This window comes from Chaetura pelagica, unplaced genomic scaffold, assembly GCF_000747805.2.
Source record: "Chaetura pelagica isolate M959 unplaced genomic scaffold, ChaPel_1.0 scaffold1037, whole genome shotgun sequence".
NCBI classification, from domain to species: domain Eukaryota; kingdom Metazoa; phylum Chordata; class Aves; order Apodiformes; family Apodidae; genus Chaetura; species Chaetura pelagica.
Genome location: NW_009953928.1, coordinates 125,027 through 145,236, shown reverse-complemented (window position 1 = coordinate 145,236; position 20,210 = coordinate 125,027). Strand labels below are relative to the sequence as shown.

General features: G+C 38.3%; 1 protein-coding gene across 1 annotated transcript in view; it reads right to left on the bottom strand.

Moving 5' to 3' along the window:
• Positions 1–16,805, bottom strand: part of EEFSEC (eukaryotic elongation factor, selenocysteine-tRNA-specific) — an 88,937-nt gene extending 72,132 nt beyond the window's left edge. The window contains exons 1-4 of the mRNA XM_010001602.1: positions 16,799–16,805; positions 15,895–16,102; positions 13,022–13,118; positions 9,986–10,150 (exon numbers count right to left, since the gene is read on the bottom strand). Coding sequence (XP_009999904.1) covers positions 9,986–10,150; positions 13,022–13,118; positions 15,895–16,102; positions 16,799–16,805 — 477 coding nt within the window. The remainder of the gene's footprint in view (positions 1–9,985; positions 10,151–13,021; positions 13,119–15,894; positions 16,103–16,798) is intronic.
• Positions 16,806–20,210: the final 3,405 nt, after the last annotated feature.

The window sequence follows — 20,210 nt, the reverse complement described above, 5'->3', positions numbered from 1 at the left end:
TCAGTGTCTTCAACAAGGTAAAGAAACCACCACATAAATAATACCCATATTTCAAAACTCAACTAAGCTGTCATGTATTTTGTTCCTAAGCCACCGTTTAACTTGTTGCACTCCTATGTACTAGATGTTGCACACCAGACCAAAAAAGCCTCTTCTAGGAATAGTTAGGATAAAGGTCTATTGAGATTCATTGTAAAATATATAATATTAAGAAAAGCAACTACAACATAGTATTTGAAATTAAGAAAACAAAGCAGTTGGATGAATACAAAGAAAGAGCAAAAAACTTCAAGAGGTTTTGAAACCTCACAAAACTTGAATGACAAACAAGCTTCTGAATAGTTTTCAGTACTTCTCTCTCTTCTCTTGGAAAAAAAAAAAAAAAGAGCTGATATCTATATATGTAACAAGGTCACTGCTTCCAATGAGTTAATCTGTTGTCATGGCTGATTTCTGGCATCTAAACTGAACGAGGAGTAAGGCCATCCCTGCCATTCTTTTGCACTATCTATTACACACACTATATACAGAATATAGCTTTAAAAACAGCTTGCCAGACAGAAGACAATTACTAAATCTAACTTTCACAAAGGTCTGATAGCTGTAAAGTCTACATTTTAAACATTTAAAGATGTATTAGCTAGAGTGACTCTTTCAAAAGGCTATTTGACCTTTCTGTGTGATTTCTAAAGTGTGAAACATTTATTCTTGATTATTTATTCATTAAAGGAAGAAAAAGCAATTGCATTTTTTGGCACATGCTTTCAAGCTAATCTTTACAACCACGAAGAGCCTGGGAGTTTGTAGTTTTCATTTCAGACAGTTGCAAATGAAAATCTGTATCTAGGCATTCGTATCATGTTCATCTCTGTACTATCTAGGCAGCTAACATAATTATATTATTCCAGCTAATACTGTAAAGATATTGGCTCACTATTTTTCTTTCATTTCAAGCTGCACCAGCAATTAGAATAGAAAATTATGGGAATACTTTAGTGAAGAGATGCATCTTACATTTAGTTTCAACAACACGTTATTACCACAGGCATATGACAACAGATTCAGGTGATGAGGTGAACAAACCTTTAAAAAGCCAAGTCAATTCTCACATGATTTTCATAGTAGCAACCAAGAATAAAATGTAGAGTTTTATAAATGGAGTCATAGTAATAAGAGTTTTATAGTAATAGTTTAAGAAAGTGATAGACTAATAGATTGCTGGGTACTTAAGCATTAGTTCGTTTTCTTCTGTCTCTTGGTCAACTTTGGAAGTTTATCTTCTACAGTCTTGGTTAAATAACATTTTGAATACTCAAATCGGTTTTTTACCAGTGCCCAGATCTGAGCATAACTTTGTAAAATACAGACCGTGGCTCAGTTAATACAATGTTAAGAGCCTGATCAAACGAGGAATTCTCCTGTATATGGATGAACAAGGAAGAATAAAAAGTGACATTCCCTTCCTTTACTCCGGTTCCTGAAATTTTGCCAAAGCCTCCAGCACTCGAACTTAAATATTTAAAACCTGATAGTTAGTCACTGCCCTAACTAAGCCTACTCATACTGAAGCTACAGTCACAGCAGGAATGCACTGGGAAAGCCATGTTTACCATACAGGAGGCTACCTTTCCAATTATTAGTCAAGCATTCCACTAAGATTCCTGCTCAAAAGTATGTGTACATGCATGTGGGTCTGTTTTCAATTGAACTGGATTGAGAACAACTCTACCTGATAAATTAAAAGAAATAAAAATGAAGTTAATGACCTGGCAGCAGCAATGCTTAAGCAAACAAGTTATGCAAACACAAACCAGCCATCCTTTGCTTTAAAAAGTTACCATAAAGTTTAAACAAAAAAGACATTTGGATGAAATCCTGTGATTACTACAGCAATGTCCATTAACTTAGTTTCAAACTAATCCTGAACCCCAGGGTACACAAACTCAAGAACACAACACTTGATCACTGCAGCAGCAACTGTTCAACAGGGAACATGTTACCTACTAAGTCCCAGGATATGTGGTTTTGTTAATTTATGGTGTAAGTGGGAAATATCAGCAACTCTGAAGACCAACTAGGAGACTGGAAAAGAAGCCAGAGATAAAAAAAAGATGTAAATAGGTAGGGAAAAAAAAAGTAAAACGAGCAGACAAGTAGAGTTACAGCAGAGATAAATGTAGAATAAACTTCTTCACAGAAAGAGTAATTAAACCCTGGAACAGGTTGCCCAGGGAGGTGGTTGAATCACCAACCCTAGAGATGTTTGAAAGACATGAAGATGTGGTGCTTGGGAATGTGGTTTAAGCACTAGACTTAGTAGAGTTAGGTTATGGTTTGACTTCATCTTACATGTCTTTTCCAACCAAAATTATTCTGTGAGTCTGTAAATGTCAGGTGTCACCTTCATAGCTTATTAAATACCAAGGTTTTTGCAACAACGTTCTGAAGTCACAAACCTACATATTTGCTTATCCTTCAATACATTGCTGTGCTGAAGTCAAATTGCTCACTAGTATAACATACACAAACACATCACTTCTCAAACTGTGCTACTCTTTCATAGAATCATAATGTCACAGAATCATTTGGGGTGAAAGGAACCTTAAAGAGCATCTACTTCCAAGCCCCCTGCATGGGCAGGGGACTCCTCCCACTACACCACATTGCTCAAAGGCCTATCCAGACTTCCAGGGATGAGGCATCCCCAGCTTCTCTGGGCAACCTGTTCCAGTGTCTCACCACTCACACTAAAATACTTCTTCCCAAAAACCTAACCTAAATCTCTACTCTCTTCCAGTTCAAAGCCAGTCCCCCTCCTCCTATCAGTACCTTCCTTCGTACAGTGATACTGACCCTTCACATCAGATTCAACAACCCAGTAGTGTGATAATTCACAAAAAGCTATAGAACACTGAGCATCACAGACTACACCTGGCAGTCACACCTGCCTGTCTGCACTGCACAGTAATGAGGCCCATCAGAGGGGACAATGCCTACACACACAAGAGTACATGCAGTCACTAGTGAACCTATTACACTTCAGTGCCAAGACCAACCTCAGAAAAACTCTACCTGTATAATTTTCCTGTTAGTCCATTGGTTCCCTCTTCTTCAGCTCCATTTCTTTCCCACCTTGTAGTTCTCTAACAACTTTCTTTAGCTTTTCTAACAGTTCTCATGAAACAAATGATATATTGAAATCTAGACAGAAAAAAACATAATTTATCTAACAAACACAGTCATTGCAATAAATATGATGGTCATCTCACACAGTATTTTCATCTCTTCAGAGTTGAGATGATGGTATACTTTTTTCATTTTGGGCTCACTGAATAACATACCAGCTCTTAGGCAATAACAACTCTCTGCTCCTTCTAAATAAAGGCAAAATTATCCCTGTGGCAATAGCACTACATACACACTTCCCCTTATCTCCTGCAGTAACTACAACTAGTCAGCATTGCAGATAACCCTGAACAAGCAATCAGTATCAGAGAAATACTGCAGAAGTTACATTCTACCATGAGGAACAGTGCTGCTTCCAGCAACACTGCACTTCCACATGGAGCCTGGATCCCAGTCAGTCATTTAAAGATGGTTTAAGTGGATAGAAGCAAGGCAGAAGCCACACACAAATCTCTTCCTTTTCAGATCCAACCTAGGAAGGAACCTGCATACTTGGGGTAATTTTTCTAATCCATTAGAAGGCAATCTGTATCCCAGCTGTCTCTAGCTGGCAGGGAGCACAGGGTACATCTAGACCTCCAAGAAAAGCTGCAGATGAATTTTAGTATTTGAAGAGTTAATTGGCCAGCACTGACTAGTCCACTTCTCTGCCTACAGAGATCACATCAGACACACAAGCTCCAAAAACAGTGTATGGTCTGGATTAGCACTGCTCAGGTTGGCTGCCCTCCCCTGGCTTCCTTCCCTTCTGCTCTGACCAAGTAGAAACAAGTTAAAAACTTCATTATATGGATCCAGCTCCCTTTCTGTTATATCTTATCCCTGGTCCTGAATAAAATGCACCTTAACATACAAAGTCCTTTATCTTACTCCCACTTTTTACAATACCTATATGATACTTAAAAAAGTAGAAGTGATATGAACTAAACCACCACACTTCAGGAACAGGTTGTGAAAGAATAGCAACATACAAATCTCTTCCTGAGCTTTTTTATTCCTGAGCCTTAAAGTCTAAAGTTAAATAGAATTTTTCTTCCTTTTTTTTTTTTTTTTTTTTCTCTCAATACAAAATTCAAGTGGATTCTGTTCTTTGGAGTTGGGTTGGTTCTTTTGGTTGTTGTGGGGTTTTTGTGGGCCTGGTATTGTTTGTGGAGTTTTTTTAGTTCACAGTTTAAAATAACAACACCAAAAAACGAACCCAAAACACACAGTAAAAAGTTACAAAACCATAGACATGGAAAATGAGGGAACTGATCTTGAAAAAAAAAAAAAAAAAAAAGAGCTCAGCATCTGCTACTTTTATTCCCTTAAGAGATCGAGCCAAAAAGATTTGAGAAGTTTTTATTGCAAGTTCTAAATTTCATTCCACAGGCACTGGATCAGATCTTTAATCCTTTACTTAACCACAAAGAACTGTGCTGAGGAGTTTAATTCTTCCAAAACAACTGATAATATCCTAAATGTTGAAAGCAAAGTACTTTTCAGTATAAGCCAAATCCTGCATGTTTTGCTTTTAAGTAAATGCTGCAGCAGATGCAAAACCAGTAGGATTCATGCTGATGTTTTCTAGGAAAGAAGAAAATCTCCAAACACTACCCATGCTTTAGAAGTGGCAGACAATTAAAGAAACCATTTAATACTTGTTCTGAATTAAATTCTATGTATAACATGTGTATGTGTTAAATTTATTGATTTAGGATTTAGGAGTCTTGTATTTTATCACCCATGTATTTTAAATATGGCTTTTCATTATTTTATCAGTTATGTTTTATTGATTCTCCCCTCCAACCTTATTCTCTCAACTGCCTTTCTGCACAGCATTTCAATGAAAACACTCAAGGTGAGATAGATTTCTTCCCTAGCAGACTAACAGCATCTTAAAGCTCTTTATATCAATATTGGGCATGAAAAAACCAAGATACATTAAAAAAAAAATAGTTAAACCAGCATTCAGACAACCTCTCCAAAAATTAGCAAGACTTCTATCTCCTTGCTATGCAAAAACCAGTCAAGATGTCCTGAAATTCAGAAGGGGTATATGATGAGATCCAAAGAACTCAAAATGATAGTAGTAAAAACTAGGATTTCACCATGAAAGTCCACATACAAATCTTTTTGTGATCCAAATCAGTGTGGTTTGATCCAACTTAGTTTTCTGAGATTTAAATATTCTCTGACAATACTTACCTGTGCAACTCTGTGGAAAAAGTCCTTAAACTCACTAAATTAGCTCTTACTATATTTATATACTAAAACTCACTAATCAGATGTCTTGAGACATCAGGCTAAAGTACTCATATTGGAAAAATCAGATATATCTGTTAGGATTTTAATAGCTACAGTAGTTTAAAGGAAATATTCTTGCAAACACTACTTGGGTTATTCTATCAGACACTGGAGATTTTTTTTCATTGGATGAGCCATAAAAACTACAGAATGTTTGCCAAAAAAACAGACCAAGGTTATCTAGCCAACAATGAAGCTTAAAAAAAACAAAACAAAACAAAATTCTTATCATATTGTGAAATATATGAAGCTTCTCAGTATCACACTTACAAAATGATGCTTCTTAAAAGTTCATAAAGTCAATATAACTTGGCAGAGAATAGGCCCTTGCCAAGACAGAATCCACTACTGGTTCAAAATGACAAATTTAGTAGAAGAGTTGACTAGATAAACAGAAGCAAGTTTCTCACTTTGTATCTGATGTCTCAGGTGACCTGCTGAAAGTGTATCAGAGCAGTGAAACACCTGGGTGACTACTCCAATATAAGAGAAGCATTTCATAAACACACTTGCTTGATTGAAATGCTCAACATTAATAAGAGCAGTTGTCTCCTGCAAACATCAGGGATAATGAAGGTTGGGCCTGGTAGGAATATTTCTATTCCCCTTTAATGATAACAGCTCAGCCACACCAAGCAGATAAAAAATCTGACTGTCTAAAGAGGCACCTCCCGAGGCCACTCCAATGGTTGGGTGCCCACATGATTTATTATACAACACATAACCTCGTACTACATTACACCAGATACATTATTCAGCTTCAGCACACAGCAAAAGTCTCCACATCATCCTCTAAAGAAAAACATCACCAACTGCTCACCAATAACGCAGCTGCTCAGCCTTCAAGGCACTTGTGAACTTAGGACAAAACACAACACAAAATGGCAGCATCTCTACTTTTATCTGGGCTCCAATGAAGCCCTTAATCTCCACCCTATGTCCAGCTTGCATCAACTTGTCCTGACATTTGTCAGTAATTACATTCAGCAGAACAGACAGGCACTTGAATATCAAGCAAAAAGAAGTTTCTACTTTTTACCAATCCTGAAAAAACCCAACAGTGGTCTTTGTACTTGGCTGCCATGTTCCTGCTCTGTGGCTGCTTCAAATCTGTAGCACCTGATCCCAGGTAAGGCAATGCTGAGTCAACTGCTGCAGGATGACCAGATTTATCCCCTTCTTCCTGTGTATCAGTCTCTGCCTGCTCACTCAGTTCAGACTTGACCTTTTTGTGATCTTTCACAACTCTTCAGACAGAAAGAGTGATTCTTATTAACCAACCTGGAACATTCTCTGTGCCCTAAAACATCTTTAAAGGAATATTAAAATATCATCCATTTCACCCAGTCTTCCAATATTTCCAGTGTGTTTGCAACTGTGTAATCCAAAGCTAGAACCACTGACACTGGGGAGACCACATACTATACAACACTCATGAGTTGCTTTTCACATAAGCATTTCTTACTTGTTTTGAGACAACCAAAGATAAGATCAAAAGTCCTGCTTCTTGTCTTCTAAGTAGCTGCTGTTCTTAAGCTACTATGATTTAAAAAAAAATAATCTGGATAAGGCAGGCAGAGGTGCTTCTCCCTCGCTAAAAAAACAACACTGTTTCAATTAAAGCATGCTATAAAAAGGCAGCAGCACTAGAATTTGACATCCCTGCTCAATTAAACGAAATAAAAGATACGTAAATATTTTGAAGTTATCATCACTAAACCCATCAGTAAAATAAAATCAATCTACATTGAAAAGAATCCTTAATATTAAAACTCCAGAAACTTTTATAAAGCAGAAATAAAAATGTCATGAGTTGTTACAGTTCATAAACTGGAAGACTGTAGAGACTGAAAGACCACCAAAAAAAATATCTTGCAGAACATCCAGAATTCTGCCAACACTGTTTTTGCTGCAGAAATCATAGGTTCATGCTCTTCAAGGTGGGTTTCAGGTGCTAGTAAGCAAATAGTACTAACTCAATTGGAGATTGAACTGTTTGCTGTGTCAAAGCTTTTTGCCAAACTCATATATATAATTTTTCTCTTTGCTATATGGATAATCAACCCCAGATGGCAATTTACATAGGCAACAGCATAAAGGAATCCATGCACTGCTGGTGCTCTCAGCCTCAATCAGAGCAAGCATGGGCGTTTGAGAATGTCACTGTTTATTTTTAATTGCTGTGTACCTCCTTTGTGCAGGTTCAAGCGGTCAAAGATGTCGAAGTCCATTAGTAGAACTGGAAGGTGATGCCACTTCATTTGGTGCGAGGGTTCCTCAAATTTAAAAAGCAGCTGGTTTGTAATGTCCCTAAATGCCCAGTGGGCACCAGCTGTCAATCTCAGTTACCACAGGGTCAGGGCAAAAAAAGGTCAGAGAGAGTCATAAACCACAATGTGTTGTGAAATGTGCTTCCTCCGTTACCTTGCAGGCCTGAGAAAGGTTTGACCTCTTATAGGTATCCTAATCCAGCTCTGTATGATGCTAGCAGGGCTAAGGACAACACAACTCAAACTTACAAGTCCCTGCCTTTTTCTGTGCCTCAGTTTCCATACCTGTACAATGTGAACATGAATATTCACAAGCTGTGAGTGGCAAAAAACACAAAACTCTTCCCACACTATTACCACTCAGAGCTAAGGACACATCTGTTCCACACAAGGTGATGGAAGGATTAATTCACTAACAGCAACTGGAAATAACTGAAGCTTTGAAGGAAATTTCCAGTGCCATAAAAGCCAAGTGATCTGGCTTCTCTTTGTCAATGACCTGTTCATCTACTAACTTGCCTTTCACTTCACTGCTCCCTCAGTCACTTGGGAAGAAAGCATCTTTTAAAGTGTGACTTAAATTCTTCCATTCTGTTCTTCTAAACACCCAGTTGCAATATGCAACTATATTTTTGTCATTTTCCCCTTTATATGGATTCTCAAAGAGACTGACTCCTAAACGTAATTCTGCAAAACATTATTGGACTATACATGAAGAGCTGACCAGTCGTTTCCAGATATAATCGAGTTACACGTTCTTTCTTTGTAAGAAAGGACTGTGCTCTGTCTCTCCCCCATCTCCCAGAGCACAATGCAACAGGAAGTTTGGCCAGTGCTATGCCAAAAGCAAAGTAACTAACCAGCTACGTAAGGCCACTGCTGGGCAGAAGCCATCACTTACTAGCTTTGTGCTCCTAAGTACTTGTCCCTCCTTGGACCACTTGGTGCAGGCTGGCCCAGGACAGCAGCAGGACACAACTGAAAAGGGAAGGAATACTGGCAAGGTAAAAGCAGGGGGGATGGAAAGCAAAGCTACCAACTCAGCAGGTAGAACATTCCCTGCAGGAGTTACAAGCTTGACTCCCAGAACTGGCTATATGCTGCAAATGAAAACACAGCCAGTGAGGAACTCCACTGGCACAGCAGACCTGGTGGGGTACATACTATGAAAACCACCTTTTTACAAATGACTACAATATAAACTAGATGGCCACAGTTACCACAGAAGAGGCTGACCAGAAAAATTGTAGCAGCTATCAGCAAAATATTTCAGGTAAAACCAGAATACCTCACTTAATCCTTCACTTGCCCACAATGTAGAAGGAAAAATGAGAAAGCAGCATGTTCGTGTAAGAGTAAGGTCCTTATATTAACACAACTTGAGGATAATACTGACAGCACTAAAGTGGCTCCATCCAGCCTTGTTCAGCCAAAAGCTACCTACTCACAGATGTAACTGGCTGGGTCTGCTTTAACTGGCAGCTGCAAAATGCTCCAAAATCTTGACTTATTTTGCCCAATTAATAAAAAAGGAAGCTATGAGCAGTTCAAATTAGCACCTGTGAAATAGGCTTCATCTGTTCCAAGCCTAAAGTCACCCCATTTTCTTTCAACGGATAAATATATTTTAAGGAAACAAAATAGTAATAACAAGCAGTTCAAAGGCCACTGAAAGGCCTTTTGACTTCCTACAGGCTCTCTAAAAAGCCCAATGGAAACAAGCCACCAATTACATCCCAGAATTTCTCCCAGGACATGCTGACATCAGTTAAAGCCCCAGCAAACAAAGAGAACGTGCATCAAGCATTTCAGTGCCCTCTTCTTGTCATTTCCTTCACTTCCAGACATTTCAGGAAACCTATCTACTCAGGTTCTTTTGCAGGCCTTCTCACTGCAACACATCTCAAATGAAAGTAGCCTCACTCAAACTTTGTTCAAGTCCTTAGGCACATCCTGTCTTGGAAAGATGCCCACCTTGCTTTTCTAACTTTGAAAGTTTAACATGCTAATCTAGGTCTGCCTTCTTTTCATTCAACTAAAACAGAGCAGGTAACTTCACAAGCTGCCTTATTTAAAAATCTGTCTTCCTTTTATAAGCTCTCATATAGTGGAGTGCCAAAAAAAAAAAAAAAAGGACAGACAATATAATTGAATAATTTCAGACTGGAAAGGAACACACGCTTCTTTGTTAAGTCTCTCTTTCTATCAGGAAAATTGGAGGGGAGTGAAAATGAGAGACTCACCTTCAGGGCAGGAATCTCCACATTGTCACCAAGGCTAACAGAGCCAGAAAGAATAGTCCCTGTCATCACTGTGCCTTGACCCTTGATAGAGAAACAGTGGTCGACTGCCATAAGGAAGTGTCCTGAGGGGTCCCTTGATGGCAGGTAAGCTTGAGACTTCAGGACCTGAAAAATAAAAAGATAAAAGCAGCACCGTGCCTGGGTGAAAAGCCATGACAGCCATACAGCAAAAGGAAGGCAAGTGGATGATTGATTCAACTAACTTGCATTTTTTGCCAATTTCAGGCATCTCCTGGTGAGCTTAGAACACACCAATGTCAAATGAACTGTGTGTGCCACAGAGGAGATGCACACGGAGCAGCAGGAACAGTTCGATTTTCTGCCTTAGAAAGATTTGCTGCTGCACATTTAGCTTGGTTAGCAAAACTGCACTGGCAATAAAGTTGCTGCCAAACTCAATATAAACACTGCAGCAAAGCAAAGAGAAAACAAACAACTGTACTTCCACCTTCACCCCACGCACACACCAAAAGTACAATTTTACAGTGCATTTTGCTACTTCAGCTTTTTTGGATCTTGTGAAAATGAACTTATACTGATATTAGTGCTCCATAAAGCCCATCCCTGCCTCCCTCCCAGGAAAACTATTGTACTGGGTTAAGTTTTCAAAGTCAACTTCCCCTTCAGATTTCTGTTAATGCTTCTTAAAATAAAACCACTACAAAAAATAGCTACATAAGCATCATTTTCCAGATATATTCTCCAAGTTCAGGATTTCTGTTTTGCTGACAAATACTATGTTTTTTAAAATCTATCATGACAAACAGAAGACCTTAATTATAGAAATGCAGTCATGTAGCCAACAGTGCTTCAAAGGAACCAGTTCACCCCTGCCTCAAATCTTTTGATCTCTGCCTCTGTTGTAACATCAGCACAAACTTGGCACTGCCTTGACTGCTTTTAAGGTCAGAAACCACAGGTTAAGCCCAAGTTGCAATGGCAGAACAATGAAAAGAGTCTCTTATCTAGGACAGAAAGGATAATACCTTAAAGCTCAACAGCAGGGTTCACGCAGCATTTGCCAGCTCTTCTAAATATTAGGTCTCAAAGTTGACAGGAACAGCTGCAACATCGATATTTCCTTCAAAGGTTTTAACCCTGAGAAACATCTCAGTACATCTACTCAGAACTGTATGAAGACAGGACTAAGGACTTGCCCATCTCCAGCTCTCCAGACATTGCTGTGGACAGCCTGGTTCTTGCTAAGTCTACATTAAGGCCATACCACATCACACCCCCAGGCCTACCGCAGGCCACACGTGCTTGGGAGGCAGGACAACACTCAGTGTTCAGCAGCTTTGTGGAATATCCCGTCTTTCTACAAGCCAGGCTGCCCTGGATCAGGCATCCCTAGATTTTTGATGACTGGTGCTACACCCTAACTTCGGCAATTTACAAGTATTTTTAACCTGGCAGCATCCAAATCAGACCTTGACAAGTCTGCAAAGAATCATGCCTCTTTTGTAGGACTTTTCTGCTGCCTGCAAACAGCAGCAACACCCTTCCAGGGCAAAGATGCTACTTTTCCCTAAAACATACTCTCAGAAAGGGTGACAAGTCTACTAAAAGCTAAAAAATTGTCTCAGAGTTATTTTAAGTGTCTTGTCGTTCACAGTAAAAGCTCCATGCTATGTAACTTATTGTGCAACTTAGTTTTTTTGAAAGCCTGAGAATTTACTCTCTCCTGCTCTGAAAAGAAAAACCAAACCCAAAAACCCTACATTGCTGGAACTAAGAATCAGTTTGCTTACTCTCCTCTTGCTCATATAGGTCCAATATGTTAGTCATACAATCATATAGCTTTTTCCAGGCCCTACCTTATTCCAGACACAGGGTAAATCCAAGCCATGCTTTTATCTTTTGCAGACATGCAAGGCATGCAGTAAGCAAGGCAGAGTACCACAGAGAAAGATGGTTTCATCACGAAGGCAAGTAGTGTTTCTCCAGGGAAAGGATTCTACACTTGCTTATGCAATAATTCCCATGTATTGTCTTAAAAAAAAAAAATGAACTTCTCACACAGTCACTGACCATGTACAGCTCAGACTATCCAAAGAGAAATGTCAAAGCTCAACAGAAGTGCTAAGCATTCACAATTGCAATCAAAATTGGAAGGTACTATGATCTGAACACAAGGATGTCCCAAAAGAGCTCCTAGTTTCCTTAAATGTGGCAACAAAAATTAGTAAAAATTCAGTGGCCCTAACTCCTTCATGCCTCAGCTTCCTGGTCTAAATATGGATTAAAGTCACCTCAACACTTCCTATAAGTCTTTTGGAAGTAAATCAACTGTTTGCCAGCTGTTCAAAGAGCACAGTGATGTGTGCCAAAGAGAAGTCCAGGAGGAAATTAATCATTCTGAAGGCAGAATTCTGAATACAGTCTTTGACTAGAGTCATGAGGCCACACAAAAAAATGAGAATTAAAGTAAAATAAAAACTATCTGCTCACTAGTTGAGCCCTGTCCATCCTGTGCAAGGAACAAGGTAAGGGTTGTTTAAAGAACCGTGCCCTTAAACACTGGATCACAATGCATACACAAAGGAAGGAGACAATTCCCAATACATAACTTTTAAGTGTCTGACTTAACAACTTTGCTGTTTTCTTAACTGTGGTACAATTGTACAACACCACCCAGCAGGGATTTGGCAGAATTTTAAGCTTGTTTTTATTCGTTATGCTTCGTAATCCTTTACAACTTTAAAATGAATTTAACCACATGTATAATAGCTGTTTCTTAAGACACAGCTATTCAAAGACACTGAAGCATAGTAGAAGTTGAAGAAGGAGATCCACTTTTGGGCCATGCAACCTCAACTTCTCCATTCACTGGAAGGAATCCCTAAAAAAATCAGGTTCTTTAAAAAACCTACAATAACGCAAGAGTTCCTCAGCTCTAGACATTAATACAGTGCACTTCAAAAGACTTAAAGTTTAAACACATCTAATGTTAGTATTATGGACATCAGCAGGTACCTCAATTAATTCAGAAACACCTATTGGATTCTCAGACTCTGGGGCTTCCGGTCCACCAGGCTTTGCTGCAACAGCAACAATAGGGCACCCACAGAACCTGAAAGAGAGAAAGACTCCCACCATTAGACCACAGATCTCCTACATGTGTCAGTGAGAATTCCAGGCTCATCTGACAATGAAGGCAAGGAAATTCCCTCAAGTTCTGATTAATCTGCTCTTCCCCCACAGTGAATAACTGACAAATTTTTCTTTTCAACCACATCTGTGCTACTGGATCTCACCATGAAATCTTCAGTCCTGTTCAGCATTAATTACTGATTCAACTCTGTGGCAGTCAAAAGCAAAACAGGGACTGCTACCCAGTCTCACTGCAGTGCCTTTGTATTCAAGCCATTTTCCCTGGAAGCTAGCACAGTCTTCAACTTTCATTAAAACAATGACAAACATAACTTCAGAGTCACTTCAAAATAGGAAACAAATCCAAGAGGGCACACGATGCCTACCCAGGTCTGCAGGCAGACTCCAAAATCTGCAGACAACAGAAAGATCTAAATCTACTGAAATAAAAGTTCATGGAACTCACAAGTCTCAAACATGCAACAGGTCAGAGAAGATCAATACTTCCACAGCTGAGCTCAGTTTAGGTTTTCTCTTAAAATCAGTTTTGCTCTTCAAGCCCTTAATATTCAGCAGCCTTTTCCACAACAAACTTCGCTTTTTCTCTCTAAAATGACATCTAGTATTTGAATAATTTGATACTCTTTTGCCTACCTGCTGGAAAGGGAAGTTAGACTATAAGTCAAATTATTACAGCATTTTTGCAGAAATCAAGATTAGTAATTTAAATATATATTAAAGCACTGGAATAATAATCAGCAATAACAGAAAAGTGATTGGTTCCCACAGATATTTGATTCTTACACAAGAGATTCAAACCAAAGGTAATTACTGGGGTCATCCTTTTGACATTCACCCCCTATTGCATTTTATTTTCTTTATCAAGGCCTTGTCTTCTTCCTCCAGTTCACTCCCTTTTTGAGATAAAAAATTAAGTTCTACATAGTGACCACACAGTAATCAAGCATATAAGGTATTTTCTTTGTTTATATGCCCTAAGTCTGGGGCACCTAGGGACAAGGGGTAATAAAAACGTGCACTGAAATGTCTGCAATTAACCATAAAACTTTTGGAAAATTACTTTCCTACAAATACTTGAGGGCACTGTATTGCAACCAATAGGAAGTTATACTGAACCAGGTGCTATCCTCCTTCTCCCCTACATCAGAACAAACTTGAGTAATCATGTACCACCTTCGGCAGCACTTCCAAACATGATTCAGCCCCACCAAAACTCTTACTCCATCTCATTTCTTTATTGTCATGTGGAGTTTAGACCCTACTGGAAAAAGATAAAAGGTTAAATGTGGAAAAAATGTGTTATTGCTGTGGCATTGTGCAGGCACACCTGTGCGCATAGAGAAATAACAACCAACAGAAGAACTACTGGAAAAAAACTCATTGCCATGTTTTCTGCTGTCAAATCGTCTCAAGCATATGCCGTCCTAATAACAGTACTTTAGATACACAGAAACAGTTAAAAACATGCATTTGGAAATTTAAAGTCAAGTGGGAAAGAGGCTGTCAAGGAACACCACATGCCTAAAATACAACAGGACAAGCAATTTATAATCAAGCCCAGGTCAGCAGTGCTTTCAAAGCACCACAAAGCACAGACTGCACATGCAAAAAACTGTATTTTTGTTAGGAGAACAATACACAAAAACACATCCAATAAGAGCATTCCTAGGATCCAGAGTTCAAATTAGTAATTAAAACATTATGACAGGAGCACTTCTCTCCAGGTCAAACCACAGCTGTTGTGATCAGCTGATACACATCCTTCTTTCAAAGGGGGCTAGAGGTAAGGACCTTGCATTCAAAATGTCAACTGTTTCAAAAATTCACTTCCCTTTCAGTTTTGACTGCACTCCAGGATATAATTCAAACAATGTACATAAAAAAAAGTAAGTCTGAGCACAAGTTTCCATCCAAAATTTTGCCTTCCTTTTATGAATATGCAACTAGAAAGGTGATTTGTTTTTTTTTTCCAATCATTTGCAATACAAGTTTGGACTAAACCAGGAATTAAGTACCCACCTGAATTACTGCCATTCAAACAGAAAAAAAAAAACCAAAAACAAACAACAAAATCTTGAAAGGACAAAATAAAACTTTAAGATAAACGCTCTTTAAAAATCATTAACTTCTTGGCACAGATGAGTAACAGAGATAATTATCTAATGGCTTTTTTATGGTTTTATTTGCTTGAAAGGTTGATATATGGAATGTGGATTAAGCAGTATTACAGATAACTTACTTTTTCATCTGACATTTTCCTAACTTTATTATCTCAGTGCTACCCTTATTGGGACTACCTGTGAATTTGATCAACAAGCTCACAGCTATAAAAGCCAGTTGATTCAAATTGCTTTGATATATTGTGTGTTCCCCCTTTCTCTAACACATTCTTTTTTCTGAAGTGAAAAAGACTGGTAGATGACAACAAAAGTTGTCAGCCCATCCAAACACCACCCCTCTCCCCACACCAGTTCTTCACCTGGATATTTTGGCTTTTCTTTCATGCACTCTGCTTAATTATATCCAAATGCTTCATTATAGGAAAATATTTCTCTGCATATGATACTTCCAGAAGCAAATTCAGGACTGCATTTGAGTTTCTGGTAATCATTCCACCCCTTCTCTTTGCTAGGTGTCTCAGTCTGTTTAGAAGCACGTTGGAAGGGATATATGGGTAAAGTACTTTTGGTGAATATTTTAGTACAAGTTAGCTGTTAATATTACTGTTAACTTACTTAGTATTTTCCAAGGTCTTCTGCATTTTCTTAGTCATCTTCTCAATGGCACTTTGTCTCTTCCCCTCTGGCAGGAGATCTATTTTGTTCAGAACTACCACCATCTTCTGGCAGGCAATTTGCCCAATTACCAAGCACTCTGCTGACTGTGTCTGCATCCCTTTTGTCACATCTATTACAAGCATCATCAAATCAATAATCTGGGCACCTGGAGGAGAATTCACAGTCAGTACTGCAGCAGCATAAAGAGATTAAGGATAATTTTCTTAAATGGTTTATAAAAAGACTTTCAGCATATGTACAAATACCCAGGAAAAAAACAAATCACAGTGAGCATATCAAATACATGGCTGTGTCTGAAAACAAGACCTCAGGAACTTAAGCTATTATATGCTACAATCAAATAAAAAATATGGAAGCACATAATAGTTTACATATTCCTCCATGTTAACAGTTCAGGTTTAAGAATGTTATCACTGCATTTTTAAAAAATTAAGATTACCCTTCCAGCAACAGAAACATGACATTTGCCTCACCTAAAAAAGATAATCTAAGAAGCTAAGCAAGAATCTGGTACAGCCAAAGAAACACAACTGGGTTCTTACATCCCAGTAAGAACCAAGTAAATGCCACATAACTGCCTGCAATCCTCAGCCCCCATCCACTTCCCACCATTTCTTCTTTCAGAGTCCAAAATTTGATAGAAGTGAAAACAAGATGACCATCACCATAAGCAGGTTTACCCCTAGTCCAAATTAATTCTTACAATCCCTTAATGTGAGGAAGAGGTGATTTAAGTCCTCATTCACTCCCAATTCAGATGTACATCATCTGAATGTGTACACACCCACCAAGAGATCCAGTTCTTAGATCTCTTCAGGAAAGTTTCCACACTTTAAGTTACCTGTCATGCTATGGATTATTTTTATTTTAGTTTTCAAAGTACTGCTGTCATGAATCCTTAATCCTTCAAATGAAGCCACTTGAATTTCATGGATTTAAATTAGTTTTCAAAGAAGCTTTTGATGAAAGTTGGGCATTCCATTAAGTCAGAATTTTCCTCTCTCATTCCAGGTAACTGAACTATTCTGAATATAACAAAAGAGTAAAATTAAGACTTTAACCAAGAAAGGTTAAGCATAAACAACTAAAACAAAAATCTAAACTACCAGAAAGTCATGTCAAAAACCACATTCTGAATTATGATAGAAGGCAGAAATCCTGCAAAATAGCAGCATTCTGCATTTAAGTACTTTTAGTATTTGCCTTAAGCTTTTGATCAGAAGAACAAGAAATCAATACAACTGTTCCTTGTTCCTTTGCCCTCTACAACCCTTCCCCCCCTGCTTTTTTTTTTTTTTTTTTTTTTTAGCTTTTACAATGGCTGTGACAACAGCTACCCTTGTTTGTAATTCCCATGAACTCTGGATAGGAAATTATTCTGAGGTTGAAGTGCATGGGTGACTGAGTGGGCGGGAGCTACAACAAGAAAATAATAAAAAAATATATAGTTACAAATGACTATTTTCAAACTACCAAAGCTTTCATCTTGTAATAATGAATGCTAAACCCTTCAGAATGCTAGTTGGATAATTATGACATTTCCAAAGCTCTCACAGAATTATCACCCATCACTTAAAGCATCTCTCCATGACAAATTGAAGTTAGACTTTCCATCTTCAAAAGTGTTTTTCATTGTTGCAAGAATTGTATTCATTTAGAACTCACTTAAAGTATAACATAAGCATCATCAACGCAGTACAAAAGCTCAGTCTTTACACACCATACAGAAACATGAAGAGCATAAAACAGCTCCAGGGGGACAAAACACTCCCAATGCATGCACTTAGCACACTTTTTTTAAAAAAAACTTAATACAACACATTTTGTATTAAGCTCTACCACACAGTAATTATTAGCAGCCAGGTGATATCTTTAAAATTATTGGGAACTAATAATTAAGACTTAACTATGAAGTCAAATTTTCTATTAATACTATTTAAAAAATGCATCTAGTAAAGAAACCAATGCTGCAGCTTCAGTTTTTGCTAACTCTGCTACAAGCACAAAAGCATGGCAATCCTTAAGCTTCAGAATTGAGCCAAAGTAACCAGATCCAAATCTGGCCTCCAAAAGGGTGGCTGATAAGATGCATTGTTTATGGTGTGGTATCTCTTCCCTCCAACAGGAGACAAAATCTACATCGTTATGTGCATTTTCAGTAACAGGGTCACTTTATCTTGAAACACTAAATCAACTGCTTTGAATATAGTTGTTATAAAGCAAGTACTTGTAATTGTTGTATTTATGAATCTATTAGCAACACTTTAAAAAAAGCCATAAAAATTATCAGCCCAGTTGCTAGAAGGTCAAGAATGTTTATGTCGGGGCTTTTCATAGCAAAGAGAAGATAAACAAAGACAAGGTAAATGGTACAGTCCACAGAAAAAACTCCAGCAAAACATGGAAATACATAAGGACTGTCCACACAAAAATGTATTACAAGGCAAGGAGATGGAGCACACCAAGAGTTACAAACTTGTGCCTCAGTACAACTCTTGTGCCTCCTCCAAAGCCTTAACATGCTAACTGGGCACAGTTCACAAGAGATGTTGCCAGCAGGAACAGGAAGCATGGCAGGGGACTGCCACCCAAGCATGGTGGGAAGCTGATGCTCTTCTACTGAGTGGTGAAGCCAAGGGAAAGCTCAGGGCAGCACTGACAGACATACTTTAACAGCACCCTCCCCAAGGCATGAGGATGTTCTGTACATGTCCACTCATGCACATCAAGACATGAAGTTTACAGGACCTTTGGGTAACAAGACAAAAAAATAATGCTGAGATTTAGTTCCTTGGCTTCCCACTTTAAACTGAGCTGTTTAATGAGCCATCTTTGACAATTGACCCTGTTCCAAACCCCTCAGTCTTCTGCTAGACAGTTTTACATTTTATTCTAGAGCCCATTTCCTTATTTGCTCTCCATTCCTACATAAAAGTTAATTAAATACTAAACAGAAATAATCCAGGGAAGTCAAAATGATGTACCCAGCCATTCACAAACATAGTATTTCTAATCAGGAGAGTTGGCAGGTCACTTGTAACATGGAACACCTCATTCACTACACTTTTTCCTCATAGCATGTAAGTCTGCTATTTACAGCACATTTAACTTCATATTCACTACCTAATTAATCACACACTAATTATCAATCAACTCACTACCACATTGGAGTTCAGTCAACAAAAGGAACAACAATCCTGAAGATTTTTTTACAGAAGAGCAAGATTCAAGTAGGAAAGGTGAATTGAGGACAGAATATAAGAGTATTCTCATTTAAACATTCTCACTTCAAAAGCCATACCAAGTGAATACTCCAAAAACAAAACAAGGTGATAAAATCACTCAATAGATCCACACCATCTAATCACTGAACATCTGCCATGGGTTCTTGTATAAAATGGAACAGAGCTGAAACACACTGCTTTTGCTCAACAAAGGACACAGAATATGGTCCTACAGAGTTAAGAAGAATTATATGGAAGAGATGAGTGTTTCTCAAGCCCTCAAAGCAGGCAACCAACTTGAAATTATTCTAAATGAAGCAAAGACACATGCAAAGGTCAAGTCTGTATATAAGGAAGCACAGCAATCAAGAGAAATATTTTATCTGCATTGAAGCAGGTCATATAGAATCAATGATAAAGTTAAACAAAGGTATTCAAATTATTTCCCCTATAGAAAAAAAAACACAGAGGTATAACCTTTTATTTGCTGTTACATCTAAGAAAGAGGTGTTCAAGAACGTTCAGAAAGATAAAGAATCCTTCTGACATGCAATTTCTCACTTTGCTTGAAAATGAAAGATCAGCTATCAGAGTATCCCCCACATGATGACATACAGCTCAGATGGAGCCCTGTAAAAAGCAAATCAAACAAACTAGTTGTCATCAGAAAACACAAGGGGGTGGGGAAAGATGGGAATTATATTGCAAGATAAGCAGATAGACCACAGTGAAAACACAAAGTAAACTAGATAGTCTGAGTGAAGAAAAACAAACAAGAAAGATAACACATGAACAGAGAAAATCTGGATGGGAGCCAGATACAGGAAAAACACAAGAGCAGCAGCACAGCATCACAGAGAAGACCACAAGAAGCACCAGCTAGACCAGAAGGCAGCAGCACTCATTTGTACCACAAAAGTGACAGGGAACACAGAACTCTGATGTTAAGAAACAGACCTTGACAGAGAAGGGAAAGAAAGTCCAGCCCCTGCCTTGAACAATGACATCCAACCCACTCCTGCTTCTGAA